Below are 14,263 nucleotides of genomic sequence, written 5' to 3'. Positions count from 1 at the left end.
ACTCCCCCAAAGCAAAGTGCTTTAAAGAGGGTGCTGTGGGAGCTGTGCATGCTGGAGAGCACTTTCTGTCTTGAGTTGATTCAGTCTCTGAGGAGGAGATGAACTTCGCTAGAGCAAGGGTTTTGAATCACTGGCAGCTGTGCCTTTGCCCTGTCCCCTCCCATAGTGGGTACAGGAAGGAGATACATCCTTTATGAAGGTGAACAGAAAATGGGACCACTGCCAATCTACTCATAACGTCTGTTGAAGTTTTATCATTGGTCTGGGCAAACTTTTTCCTTATTCAAGGATGAATAAAGACAAAAAAAGACTGCGTGGAAAAGTCCTGCAAGACAAGATAAAGACAATAGCTTCTAAAGACCCAGAAGCAGTGTGTACTTTTAGAAAATCACCTACAACAGGCTCCAGAAGAGAACTTTGGGGAAATGTGTGGCACCCTCAGTATACTACAAAAAGACATGGCCTCCCTGGAACAGGAACAGAAAAACGTAAGGAAAAGATGGGTTGATGTGAAAAGGCAACAGAAAGAAAAAAAAGATATGGATTAAATGAAGAAAGGTTTTGAGGAAATAAAATCCAGCAGCAGAGCTCAAATCCAAATTAGCAGGAGTATAGAAGAGTATTAATGTGTGGGAAGCTGAATAATACCCCCGTCCACAAAGATATCCGTACCCTAATCTCTGGAATCTGTGAACACTACTTTACATGACAAAAAACGACTTTGCAGATGTGATTAAGTTGAGGATCTTGAGAGATGGAGAGGTTATCCTGGATTATCCATGTAGACCCTAAATGCAATCACAAGTGTTCTTGTGAGAGATAGGCAGAGGGAAATTTGATGATGAAAGAGAAGGCACTGGGACCACAGAGGTAGAGATTGGAACGATGTGACCACAAGCCAAGGAATGCTGGCAGCCACCATCAGCTGGAAGAGGCAGAGAATGGATTCTCCTCTAGAGCCTCCAGAAGGAGTACGGCTGTTCTGATAACTTCATTTTGGCCCAGTGATACTGATTCTTAGACTTCAAGCCTCCAGAAATGTGAGAGAATGAATTTCTGTGGTGGGAAGTCACTGAGTTTGGGATAATTTGCTAGAGCAGTCACAGAATACTAATACAAATGCTATGGAAAATCAAACCAGTGATGTGGGTTCAGGAAAAAGAAACTTGAGAAACTATTTTGGAAAATACAAGAAAGAGGAAGAGAGACAAGGTTTAGATGTGGAAGACGGAACTGACAGCCCACATTCAGCATATCGGTGTTGGTGATTATTGGCATCAGATACTTCCCTGAGCTGGCGAGAGACTGTGTATAAATGTAAAGAGCTCACTAACCATATCCTGAACAAACTCAGGGGAAAGAGGCCCACATCAGGGCATACCCGGGGGAAAATACAAAATAACAAGGATAAAGGGGAGAAAAAAATAAACATTTCACAAGTGCCCAAACAGAGAAAAGAATAATAAAAATCAAGCTGACTTTAGATCTGTTCTCTATAACAAAGAGTCTGTGTCTACTGAACCTGTCAGATTAGGCCACAAGGGAGTTTTTGTTTGTTTGTTAGTTTTTAAGTTCAGATATATTCATACCTATCTGGATTGGGAATCTGAAACATTAAAAATTCTTTTGGGGCTTCCCTGGTGGCGCAGTGGTTGAGAGTCCGCCTGCCGATGCAGGGGACACGGGTTGGTGCCCCGGTCCGGGAGGATCCCACATGCCGCGGAGTGGCTGGGCCCGTGAGCCGTGGCCGCTGGGCCTGTGCGTCCGGAGCCTGTGCTCCACAACGGGAGAGGCCACAACAGCGAGAGGCCTGCGTAAAGCAAAAAAAAAAAAGTTCTTTTGATTATCAAGTGAGTTTGCCAAACCATCTATAAAGTTTTGGGGATTATATTGTAACCCAACTACTTTATACTTGACTGAGATGTCTTCTGTGTATGAAGCCCATCAGAAAGACATTCTCAGACATTCAAGGTCTTGGGAAAATAAGCATGTTCCTTTCTTTAAAATGTAAAGATATGTTGCAGAAGCCGAAGTGGTAAAGCAGAATAGAGCTCAAGAATAGGTAGCATAGGGACTGTAATCAGTAAACCTAGAGAGCAGTTTAAATTATTATTAAAGTCTGGTGATCAAACAAATACAAATGTCAGAAATTGTTCTTAAAATAGCTATAGAATGGAAAGACAACAGTATGCCTGTGTTCTGGGTCTACACCCTGGAGTGTTGTTAACAGAGATCAAAAAGGGAAGAGGAGGTAAAGGTTTGTTACGTTGTTTGTCTGAAATAGTGTTGGTAACAAAAAGAGCTATTTCCTTTATTATTCTAATCTTCAGAGAAGTGTTAATGGCTAAAGAAAGACTCTGAATAGTATTGGTACCAATATCTGCCATTTTTGGAGGTTTACTCTGAGCTAACCAACATGCTACAAACTTTACCTTCATCATCTCTACTCAAGGCCCCAGGTGTAGATGCCAGATCCTTTCCCTCCCACCCACTGTTCTTAAGGTTCCTTAAGATCCTGCACCAGTAGGTGGTACAGCTTGAACCCCAGGCCGACCGACTCCAGAGCTCTTCCCTATCCCCTAATATGAAAAACTTACAGGTAAACACTGGGAGATCCAAAAACAAGTTCTGGAACTACCCAAACACTGGGGAATAGAAAAGGAAAACTCATCATAAAGTAGACCAAAAAAATGTATCAGTAGTTTGTTTGTTTATTTTTGGCTGTGTTGGGTCTTTGCTGCTGTGCACAGGCTTTCTCTAGTTGTGGCGAGGGGGTGCTACTCTTCGTTGCGGTGCGCGGCCTTCTTATTGCAGTGGCTTCTCTTGTTGTGGAGCACGGGCTCTAGGTGCGCGGGCTTCAGTAGTTGTGGCACATGGGCTTCAGTAGTTGTGGCTTGCAGGCTTTAGAGCGCAGGCTTAGTAGTTGTGGCGCCTGGGCTTAGTTGCTCCGCAGCATGTGGAATCTTCCCAGACCAGGGCTTGAACCCATGTCCCCTGACTTGGCAGGCAGACTCTCAACCACTGTGCCACCAGGGCAGTCCCTGAATAGATTTTTTTAAAGCAGGAAAGGTACAGGGTACTTTCCCTAACCACAGTGGACTTAGAATTATAGAAAATACAAAATTATAAAATTTAAAACCCAAATACTTAGAGAAAAGCACAATCCAAATACTGTGGAGTCCAGTAAGAGACCAAATCTGCAACTGCAGACTAGATGGAAAGTAACAAGAAGGCTAAATAAGGAAATTTGAAGCAAGGACAAATACTTACCGAGAGAAAAATTCATGGCTTTATATATAAGAAATCATTTAAATAAATGAATATGCAACTTAAGAAGGCAAGCAGAGAGGCTAACAAAAGCAGTGGGAAGTTGGGGAAAGGAATTAATGAAGATAAATGTTGACCTTAGTTAATTAGAAAAAAATGGTAGGCTTGATAAATCCTGTTGCTGATTTTCTCAGAAGACCAGCAAAGTAGACTGATTTCTCACAAATCTAAGTTTTTAAATGAGAAAAAATACCTATACACATTAATGAGGAAGGGGGCATGACCACAGAAGCAGAAGTTGTTTTTAAGTTAAAAGTGATTACTAGTACAATTCTGTGCTCAAAATTAGAAAATCTGAATGGATTGGACAATCTTCTAAGAAATTTCTAGGAAATGGAAATTACTGTAATTGATTCAAGCAGTTGAAAACCTGAGTAGAACAAAAACCACGGCACTGTCATCAGAGAAGTTTCCTGCCCACTGTTTTGCAGACTAGTTCTTGCAAACCTGCCAAGAAGAGTTACCCAAGCTAAATTCTATGTAGACTGTTCTGGTGCTAATATAATAATTCAGCACTTGGCTTTGGAGAGGGACAACGAGATGCAAGCATGTTTGGCAGCGATGGGATGAAATGCTGTAGAGGACGCACGTGAGAATAACCCTGCCTTCCCTGGGAGCTGGTCCTTTCTTCCCAGGTGTGCGCCCACCTGCATCCAGAGTGATGCCCTGCTATGTTTTCCCAACCCTGAGCCAGTGGTGGGAGACAATAAAGCATTAGGGGAAATGAGTCTGAACCTAACACCCATGGCGTCTTCTAAAATTTGGTGATCAAAGGAGAGAAGTCTTCCTTACTTTGCTCAGGGGAAGGTAATGTGGAGCCTTCCTTGAGGAAGAGACGTGTTCAGACAACTGGATTGACACGGTTGCTGAATTTGAATCTTGTGAAATCTCATAAGTCCCCCCACCCAGGGGCATGTGAGTAGAGAGTGGCCATTGCCGGTGGCCACTGGCCCCGCCTTCAATTCTACCTCTCTCCATTCTCTCCTCTTGGCCCCCTTCTTCCTTGTTGGAAGGCTGCCTGTCCCACTCCCCCAGTTTTATCCTGTTGTCGCTAACTCTAGTCTCCTGCTGAAGGTGCACGTGGAAACCCTGCTCCCTTCACTGGCCTGGCTGCCAGGCCTGGGGACAGTTTGGGCTGGTGCACTGGGCACAGAGCTTGTGTCCCCAAGAATTTCACGCTCCTTTCCCTTTTTTCCTTCAGAAGAGGTTGTGGAAATACTGTATTACAAAACAAAGTCACCCCGGCACCGGCACCGTTTAGGACTTCCTTGACCTTTACTTTTCCCCAAATCATTGCAAATGGGGATTATGCTCTTGGAGAAAAGCTGGACCCTCTGATGATACTGTATGGGGAGGGGGAGGGGAGAGGAGGGGAGGGGAGGGCAGGGCAGGGGCGGTGGGAGCAAGAGAGAAGGAGGAAGAGGAGGGAAGAAGCCTTGAGAGGGGTGGTTGTCTGCACTTTAATAATTCCACGCACTTGATATGAGGACCTCTCGGCTTTGCCTTCTTCCCCTGGGCATCGTGCTGGCGGACTTGCCACCCTACCTCTTCTACCTCGAGTTTAATCTCATTATTTCCCCTTCTCCGCCTCTCATCCGTCCTCTCCTCACCCACTGAAACCTGGCTTCTCTCTACCACCTCCTGAAACTTCTCTCTCCCAGATCACCAGCCCCATCTTCCCTGGCGTTCCTCAGAATCAGAGCCGTTGCCCCCCTCCCCCCACCCGACTTCTTGCATCGCCCTCTCCCCTTGGCTCCTGGGCCACGTGCTCTGGTTTTCCCTCCACCTTCCTGGCGGTTCCTTCTCTGTTTCCCTGACAGGCCCTGTTCCTCTGCCTGCCTCTTTAGAGAGTAAATCTTTTTTTTTTTTAAATAAATTTATTTATTTTTGGCCGCATTGGGTCTTCGTTGCTGTGCGCGGGCTTTCTCTAGTTGCGGCAAGCGGGGGCTACTCTTCGTCGCGGTGCGCGGGCTTCTCATTGCGGTGGCTTCTCTTGTTGCGGAGCATGGGCACTAGGTGCGCGGACTTCAGTAGTTGTGGCTCGCGGGCTCTAGAGCGCAGGCTCGGTAGTTGTGGCGCACGGGCTTCGTTGTTCCGCGGCATGTGGGATCTTCCTGGACCAGGGCTTGAACCCGTGTCCCCTGTACTGGCAGGCGGATTCTCAACCAGAGCACCACCAGGGAAGTCCTCTGCCTGCCTCTTAAGTGGCAATGGCCCTTGGTCTTCTGTTCCTCTGCACAGCCTCCTGGGCTCTGGATGTGGACGTCAGGAGCACCGTCCTTGTGCTCCTGATGTCCACACCCAGAGCGTAGAACTTGCTGAGGGACAGCCAGCTGCTGTTCACACCCCACTGAGAGATCCCACAGGCCCCGAAGTCACTGTGTCCAAGCCATAACTTTCCATCAGCAACCCAAGTAGATGGTCCCTTCAGCCCCCAGTTTCACAGGCCGGGAGCTGCGAGGATATTTCCCTCACATCCCACATATCTGTTTCTTCATCAGGTCCTGTCAGCTCCTGATCTGTCTGGAATTAGCTCAGTGCCTTTCCCCTGCACCAGCCTCCATCATCTCTTCCCGGGACCCATCTCAGGTCTTGCTGCATCCGGTCTTGTCCCCCATGCCTCCCTGCCCCCATCCCTTCTCCACATCAGAGCCTTTTATTTTATTTTATTTTTTTTTTGGCGGTACGCGGGCCTCTCACTGTTGTGGCCTCTCCCGTTGCGGAGCACAGGCTCTGGACGCGCAGGCTCAGTGGCCATGGCTCACGGGCCCAGCTGCTCCGCGGCATGTGGGATCTTTGCGGACCGGGGCACGATCCCGTGTCCCCTGCATCGGCAGGCGGACTCTCAACCACTGCGCCACCAGGGAAGCCCCCCCAGAGCCATTTTTATACCTTTACTGGGCATCTTCTGTGTCCCAGGCCCTCTACCACACCACAGCCCTAGATCATCGGTGGCCACTCCTTGCCCCCAAAGTACAGGCCAAACTCCTCAATATGGCTTAACAAACCCTCTAAGAGGCCTGGCCCGGCTTGCTTCTGCAGAATAATCTTTCAGCACCTGCACCACGCCCCAGGCACCCTGTGTGCCCTGGTCAACGTGCAGTCCCTGCGGGGCCGCGCCTGACCTCCCACCTCGTGCCTTTGCTCATGCCATTCCTGCCACCCCACCTCTCTGCCTTGTAAGCCCGTAGGTGTCAGCTTAGCAGTCACTTCCCAGGAAGCCTCCCAGCTTTATTATGCTCTTGCAAAGGGCCTCAGGGCACCCCGAGTTTGCCTCTGGAGAGCGCTCCTCACGTGGCTGACGTATTACTTACCTGGTTCCTCCCTTACACTCAGAAGTTTGAAGGCAGAGGCTGCATTGTATCATTGTGTTGTACATCATCGTGTCCTCAGCATCCAGTAGTGCCTGGTACATAATACGTATCCCTTAAATGTCTTATCTGCGCAGCGAATGTGTGGCTCCATTGTATCACACCCTTTCTGCATTTATTGAAATCTGCTGTATCTCATGCACTATACTATAATAAATGCAGTAGAAACTCAAAGTGCCAGAATCCTCAGAGAAAGGGAGCGAGAGTGAATTCTTGATTCTGGTGCCCTGTAGCTCATAAGCTGTTCTGGAAGCGTGAGTTTCTGTGTAGTTGGGAGTTTACTCTTTAAGTGCTTTTGCTACACCAAGAGGGTTACATTTTATCCGCCTTTTCAGGGGTCACTGAGGATCATTCAGCCTGCAGCTCTAAGCCACCCCCAGGCTTCAGGGGTGCCCTCCATCTTCTGTCCCTTTAACTTTGCTGCTTTTCTTCTCTGCTGTCACTGGCTTCCTGGCACCTTCCCCATCACCACTTCAAATTACGTTACAGACCTCACTGTGCCAGCCACTATCCAGCTGAATAAGACATCTGCCCTCAAGCACCTCACCTACTTGTAGCTTACTTAGCAAACATTAATTGCATGCATTCTAGGTCCTTCTAAGTGCTGCCCATCTTGACTTCAGAACTTAGCCTCGAAATGGCCATTTTTCTAAATAAATCACGGCTGTCAGCTGCTTTTGTGTGATTTGCCTCTCTTCTCAAAGTCAAGTGCGAAAAAGAAATTGCAGCTCCCGTCTGATGGGAGCCCTGCTGTTTTCAGAGGATGCTGACCAAGCACCAGGCCACCCGAGAGACATGCCCTGTTTAGCTCAGCTCTGCTGGTCCACGTTGGAACCCAGAAGAGTCTCAGAGAGACATACCTCCCTGGGCTTGTGCCCTAGCAGGGACCATATCGCATTCATCTTTGTTTTCCTGGTGCCTGGTGCCAGTATATATTTGTGGAATTAGCAAAAGGACAGAAAGAGGGAAGGAAGGTGGGAGAAATGGAGAAAGGAAGGGAGGGAAGGGGGAGCAAAGTCGAAACTGAGAGATGAGATTCCCTTCCAGGGTAAGAAGTTAGAGGTGTCGAATGGAGGATTTGGGAAATGGGCTCATTGCGTCTTCGTGTGTGTGAAATTTCCTCCCAGGGAGTATCTGATGTGCTAGAAGAATCTGATACCATCAATACTGAAATAAATACTCCAGACTTGAAGAGTTTCCAATAAGGTAAGAACTAACAGTAGGATAGCTGTATAACAGGAAACATCTCGAATACTCTTAAAGATTATAGCTCTAAGGAGGAAAAAAACACAACTTCCTGAAGAAATCCAATGTTATGAGCAGCTGTCGCAGTAACTTCTGACTAACATGTATTGTTTCCATTTTGAAACTCAAACCTTCTAGATTTGAGTGTTCTATCCTCTTTTCTCCATCTTTTCCATCTTTTCTCCTTTGTGTTGCTGGGTTTTAGTAGTGTGAAAAGGTTTCTATTTTTTTTTCTGCCCCTACCCAATACATGAATCCTATTTGATATTGGTTTTAGAGCAAAAGTTAAATGGGTTTAATCTCACATGTCAACTTCAGTAGATTGGTTGTGGTTCACTGGAGAGTTCAGAAAGATTCTGAAGCTGTATCTAAGTTAAAAGGGGGTGAGTTCCGTGGAAAGAGGTGAAGAGGATTGGAGAGTGTGCATGCCAAGTATTTGCCATTCCCGTTCAAGAGGAAAGTAAACTGGTGAGAGCAGGGACTAACATCCTTCAGGTTTTGACTAAGAAGAGTCAACTGAAGTTGTTTTAATTTCGTCTTCATTCAAAGCCTCAAACTATTGGTTTTCAGATCATGTTCTACAGTGGTTTGAATGTAGTATCTTTGTGAATAGGGAGAAGAAGAGAGTTGAGTGTATTAACAGTGTTTAAACCTTTTCTCTAACCTGTCGATATCTGATACCTGATCCTAAACTGGACTTCATGACCATAGAGAAGGGCAGGAATGAGAAACTATTTTAAAAATTCCTCCAGTAAAAATATTTTCCAGTGGTTATTTCAGAAGTAGTTTAAGCTTCTGAAACTTGATCTACAACTGGAGTCTCCTTAGCCTATAACTTGCTGTCCAAATTGATAACCGGGGATCTAGAGGTGTGCCTTGGGAATCAGACTGAACTGAGAAGTAGCCAATAGCTTTGACCTGCCACCAGACACATCCTGGCAGACATTTCTACAAATGCACATAGCACCGTTCACCCTGGGGAAGACACACACAGTCATCTCACTGGAGGCCTTCCTTTTCAGGTGGAGAAACTGAGGCTTGCCAGTGATTTTAGCTGTCCACATTGATAGCGACTTGGCCTCTAAGCCCCTGGGCCCTGCCTGGAGGTCAGTAAATATTCCTGACTGTCCTTCCTGTGTCAGTTATAGACACTGCAGATGTAGTGAGAAGACCCTTGAGCTCCCAGTGTCAAAGAGCTTCCAGTGCTGGTTGGGAGGAAACAGACAAAAGCACCCTAACAAATGTTATAAGGCACCAGTAAGTGCACTGAAAAGAAAAAACCAAAAACGAACCTGGTGGCCAGGGATGCTGCTTGGAAGAGGCAGCATTTGCACTTAGACTGAAATGATGCAATGGGATGCAGGTGCTGTTGTCAAGATCTTGGGAAAGACTGTTCCAAGCCAGAGAAACAACAAAAGCAAACCCCTCCAAGAGACGAAGGAAAGTCAGTGATTGGAGCAGAGGGAATGCCCAGGGTCCTGTCCATTAGCCCTGATGCCTGCTAAATTGTTGTTGGTAGTGGTGGTGGTTTCTTGTAGGCCTTGAAAACCTTTATTGCACTTGCTGAAGTTGCTTTAAAGTAAACCTCTGCATTTGGTTGGACAGTGCTTGCTTAGCTGTGCAGAGAGATTATGAAGAATTCTGTACATGGAGGTGAATCTTATCATGGGCATAACCCCTTTTGATGGAGGTGTGTGGTACAGATGGGGCCCATTTCTACTCCAGAGAACCTGTGCAAGTTGGTGGGGACACAGTGACCAGCGACCACAAGCAGATGAACTGGGTGGGGAAGGAGCACGATGACACTGTCGACAGCTGACCCACCCCTAAACCGTCTCGTTGAGCTCCTGCTTCCTCCTGCGTGCTGGCCTGTCCAGCCTTGGCCGCCTGCTCACTGCGTCCGCAAACACTTCAAAAGCAGTTTGTCACAAAAGGGAAAATACCTCCCCTGTAAAACCTGCTCCCATGTCTGAATTCCCTCACTTCAGCTGCTGGCTGCAGTCTGGACTCTGGTCCCTAAACTGGAAACTGATGAGTTGTGTACACTCGAGCCCTTTCTCTCCCCTTGGTGCCTTTGCCCCTGCTGTCTCCCTGCGGGTCACCTTTCTCCCCAGTCCCCTCCCCTGGCAAGGCTGACCTGGTCCCTCCTGCAGGAAGCCACCTCTGACCTTGGCCTGGCTGGGCTCCCCTCTGTGCCCCAGAAAGTCCACTCGGCACCCTACTGGTCCTCTTCTGCTCTGACTGTGGCCTCCAAGAGGCTGTGAGCTCCTCGTGGGCAGGGAGCAGGTCATAGTCATCAGGGGCCCTCGACCACCTGCACACAGTAGGGCTCAATCCATGTACGGTAACAAATGAGCAGCTGATCAGGCCCTCTTCATAAGGAGTGATTTAAGCTATTTGTTTGTTCTCATCAAAGGGACATCAAGGGAAGATTAATGCTGAACATGGGCAACTATTTTCTTCTTTATATTCCTCTGAATTTATTCAGGTTGCTTACATAAGCAACTATCAATTACTTTTAGAAATTTTTGTGGTGAAATGTACGTAACATAAAATTTACTGTTTCAACCATTAGTAAGTATACAATTCAGTGACATTAAGTACATTCACATTGTCGTGCCACCATCACCACCATCTACAGAATCTTTTCCCAAACGGAAACTCCATACCTGTTAAATAATAACTCCCCATTCCTCCCTCCCACAGCCCCTGACAATAGATAGAGACAACTGTTCTACTGTCTGTCTCTTTGGGTTTGACTAGTCTAGGGACTTCATATAAGTGGAGTCATATAATATTTGTTCTTCTGTGTCTGGCTTATTTCATTTAGCATAATGCCTTCAAGGTTCCTCTGTGTCATAGCATGTGCCAGAAGTTCCTTCTTTTTTTTTTTTGTTTTTGTTTTTTGCGGTAGGCGGGCCTCTCACTGTTGTGGACTCTCCCGTTGTGGAGCACAGGCTCCGGATGCGCAGGCTCAGTGGCCATGGCTCACGGGCCCAGCCACTCCGCGGCATGTGGGATCCTCCCGGACCGGGGCATGAACCTGCGTCCCCTGCATCAGCAGGGGGACTCTCAACTGCTGCGCTACCAGGGAAGCCCCAGAAGTTCCTTCTTTTTAAGGCTGAATAATATTTCATCATATATAAAATGTGTACCATATTTTGTTTATCCATTCACCAATTGATGGACATTTAAGTTGTTTTCACCTTTTGGCTCTTGTGAACAATGCTGCCGTGAACATGGGTGTGCAAATAACTGTTTGAGTCCCTGTTTTCAACTCTTCTGGGTATATGCCCAGAAGTGGAATTGCTGGATCACATGGTAAAGTCACTTTTACAACTTAGAAACATTTTTAATAGTTCTGAAATGGTCATTTCAGTTCAAACCAAAGGTTACCTTGAGGTGGGAGGTGATGCAGAAATGCAGGCTAAAATTTCAGGCTTTTGTTCCTGTGACTTGTCTGATGCTTGGTGATATAAAATGTTTTGTTTTTAAGTGTGGTTTTCATTTTTTTCTTACAGCATCAAGCTGCTAGCTGTGCAAGAGCTACTTGACAGAGAGGCCCTGGAAAAGGTAAATATTTTGTGCCTCTTACCCCAGATTTACAAACTTAGAGCAGAGTGCCACACACAGGAAAAACTCAACTCCCTGTCACCGGAGACAGCACTTATAGCAGAGTTGGTCTGTTATTTTGTGTTCTTAACAGTCAGTGAACCTTGCAAAATTTTCATCAAAACGCCCCACATTGCTCATAGGCCGTTAACACTTGCAAACTCTTCCTTGCTTGGCTCTTTCAGAGTTGAGTGAAAGCAGAGGCTCGCCCTGCTGTGGGCCAAGCTCTGGAGCAGGCTTTCTGTGCCTGGAAATACCACACACAGGACGCCGCCCACATGCCAGATGCTGTGCTTCCCTCCATCTCTGCTTGTGTGTGTTCTTATCTGGGCTTATGGATGGTAGAATTGAGGCAGCAAGGTTAGGGAACTTGCCAGAGGAAAATTACCTAAGTGTCGGAGTAAGGATTTGAGCCCCAGAGTTTCATTTCCAAAACCAATGCTTCTTCTGTTTAATAGGCTAGTTCATGAGTTTGAACCCCTGTGGGGACCACTTCTGAGGATTGGGAAACTCCCTCCCACCTAAGCCCTGGAAGGAGCTATCCAGTGTGTCTCGGTTTTCTACGTTCAAGTCAAGTACTCAGCTGGGGATCTTTTGCCAGTTATGGGTTCAAGTTCTGTGTGGTGGGCTCCAAAAAGCAGGCTGGGCAGGTGCCGAGGAGGCCCAAGTGCCACCCCACGGGCCTCCCAACTCATACCAAGCTGCTCCCCTGGGTGGCTCAGGACTCTTCCCCAGTATGTGGCTATGGGCGTTAATTCGAATCTATAAGGTTAACGTAGAAGAAAATGGCTAGAGAGATAAGCGCCCAAACAGTATTATCTTATTTATAGAATTTAAAATGTTTGGATTAGTGGTCCATCTGCTGGTTGGCACTAAAGCAAATAAAGTCTTTAAGCACCAAGCAGTGGGGGGGGGGGGGGGGGGGGGAGGGGGGAGGTGTCTGAGCTCTGGCTCTGAATTTAACGTCCCTCCAGCCTCATTGGTAACACAGGTAGGACAAGGGTGGGGCTGCCTGCCTGAGCTCAGAGAGGTGACATGAGAACCAAATGAGTCAGTGCAGTGGATGGGCTTTCTAAATGCCAAAGCACTCCACTCATATTAATTCTTAATTACTCATTGTAATTCTTTAATCCAGCCATGAAAACATACTAAGTCCATGTTATTATATATGAAGATTCTTTGTATGTTTTTGAAACTTTTAAAAAGTTACTCCTCCAAAACCAATTCTCTTCTCAGTGTTCACTACAGGTAATTGTTTTACTCCTCAATTCTCATCCACCTGACTAGTTAAAGAACCACAAGGAAAGATCTTCGTGGACCGTAGAGCTGTGCTACTCCAAGTGTGGTCTGCAGACCAGTAGCATCGTAAGCTTGTTAGAAACGCAGAATCTCAGCCCCTACCCAGACCTCGTGATTCAGTTTGCATTCTCACAAGAGCCCAGGTGATTCTTGTGCACCAAAGTCCAAGAAGTTCTCCCTGAGGAGTAACATTTACTATCACCATCTCTGCTGTTGACTAGACCATCTTCACAGAGAACCTCTGAGGTGTCAGCTTTTTGCTTTTGTGGCCAATCAAGCTCCTTTTTTTCACACCAAAGGTGAAGTAAACACCATAAGTCTATTTGTAAGAACCCAGTTTTTTTTGTTTTCTTGGGTTTTTTTTGTTTTTTCCATTCTTTTTTTTTTTTTAATTGAAGTATAGTTGACTTACAGTGTTGTGTTAGTTTCAGGTGTACAGCAAAATGATTCAGTTATTCATATATATATACCTCTTCTTTTTCAGACTTTTCCATTATAGGTTATTACAAGATATTGAATATAGTTCCCTGTGCTATACAATAGGTCCTTGTTGATTATCTATTTTATATATAGTAGTGTGTATCTGTTAATCCCAAACTCCTAATTTATCCATCCCCCTCTTCCGCTTTGGTAACCATATGTCTGTGAGTCTGTTTCTGTTTTATAAATAAGTTAATTTGTACCATTTTTTAGATTCCACATATAAGTGATACCGTATGATATTTGGTAAGAACCCAGATTTTATCTTTAGTTTGCCTGCTTCTTCCTTTCATTAAGAAAATAGTCTCATTTAACTTAATAGGTAGAGCCAGCAAGAATGACCTCAGTTAAACACACATCCTGCAAACCTCACACCTCTTCAACTGTCTTTGCAGCTGGGCTTCAAATGGCACCGTGCTTTCGGGTTTTGCAATTACTAAACTCCTGAGGTCCCACCACGGTAGGACTCGTCACTTCTAGACAGATAGTCTTTCTCTTATAAGAGGGAAGCTATTCTGAAGGGGTCATTTCCCTCACAGGTACTTGCAGGTTCAACCTGACCAGTAAAATATTTAAATTATGTAAAACATAATATAAAAGGCTAAAAAGCAGCCGCAGTGTTTTGGAGTCTCCTAGACAATAAGACTTCTAGTGCTTTTTCTCCCTAATATTAGACATTGTTATTATGATCTAGCGTTTCAGTTAAAAATTACCAGCCATTTGCCTGACTTGTACTTTCCTTGGCTTTAGGTAGAGAGCCTGTCCAATTTTGGAAGTGCCAAGGCTTTCTGGGTTTCTGCAATGCACAGTCTGTTGTAGAAGAGCCAGGGTCCCCTCCCAACCTCGCCTCTGTTTGGCTGTTGGACCTGGCAGAGGGCCTTCCTCGGAGGCCTGGGCCCCTTTCGTTACCCATAAAACTGCTTTCTATT

The 14,263-nt window shown here is 46.1% G+C and overlaps 1 protein-coding gene across 1 annotated transcript in view; it reads left to right on the top strand.

Moving 5' to 3' along the window:
• Positions 1-14,263, top strand: part of EEPD1 (endonuclease/exonuclease/phosphatase family domain containing 1) — a 116,954-nt gene that overhangs the window by 63,541 nt on the left and 39,150 nt on the right. The window contains exon 3 of the mRNA XM_032643690.1: positions 11,465-11,516. Coding sequence (XP_032499581.1) covers positions 11,465-11,516 — 52 coding nt within the window. The remainder of the gene's footprint in view (positions 1-11,464; positions 11,517-14,263) is intronic.

This window comes from Phocoena sinus, chromosome 9 (genome assembly GCF_008692025.1).
Source record: "Phocoena sinus isolate mPhoSin1 chromosome 9, mPhoSin1.pri, whole genome shotgun sequence".
In the NCBI taxonomy this organism is placed as follows: domain Eukaryota; kingdom Metazoa; phylum Chordata; class Mammalia; order Artiodactyla; family Phocoenidae; genus Phocoena; species Phocoena sinus.
Note: the sequence above shows the minus strand (reverse complement) of the source record. Positions and strands in the feature narration are given on the sequence as shown.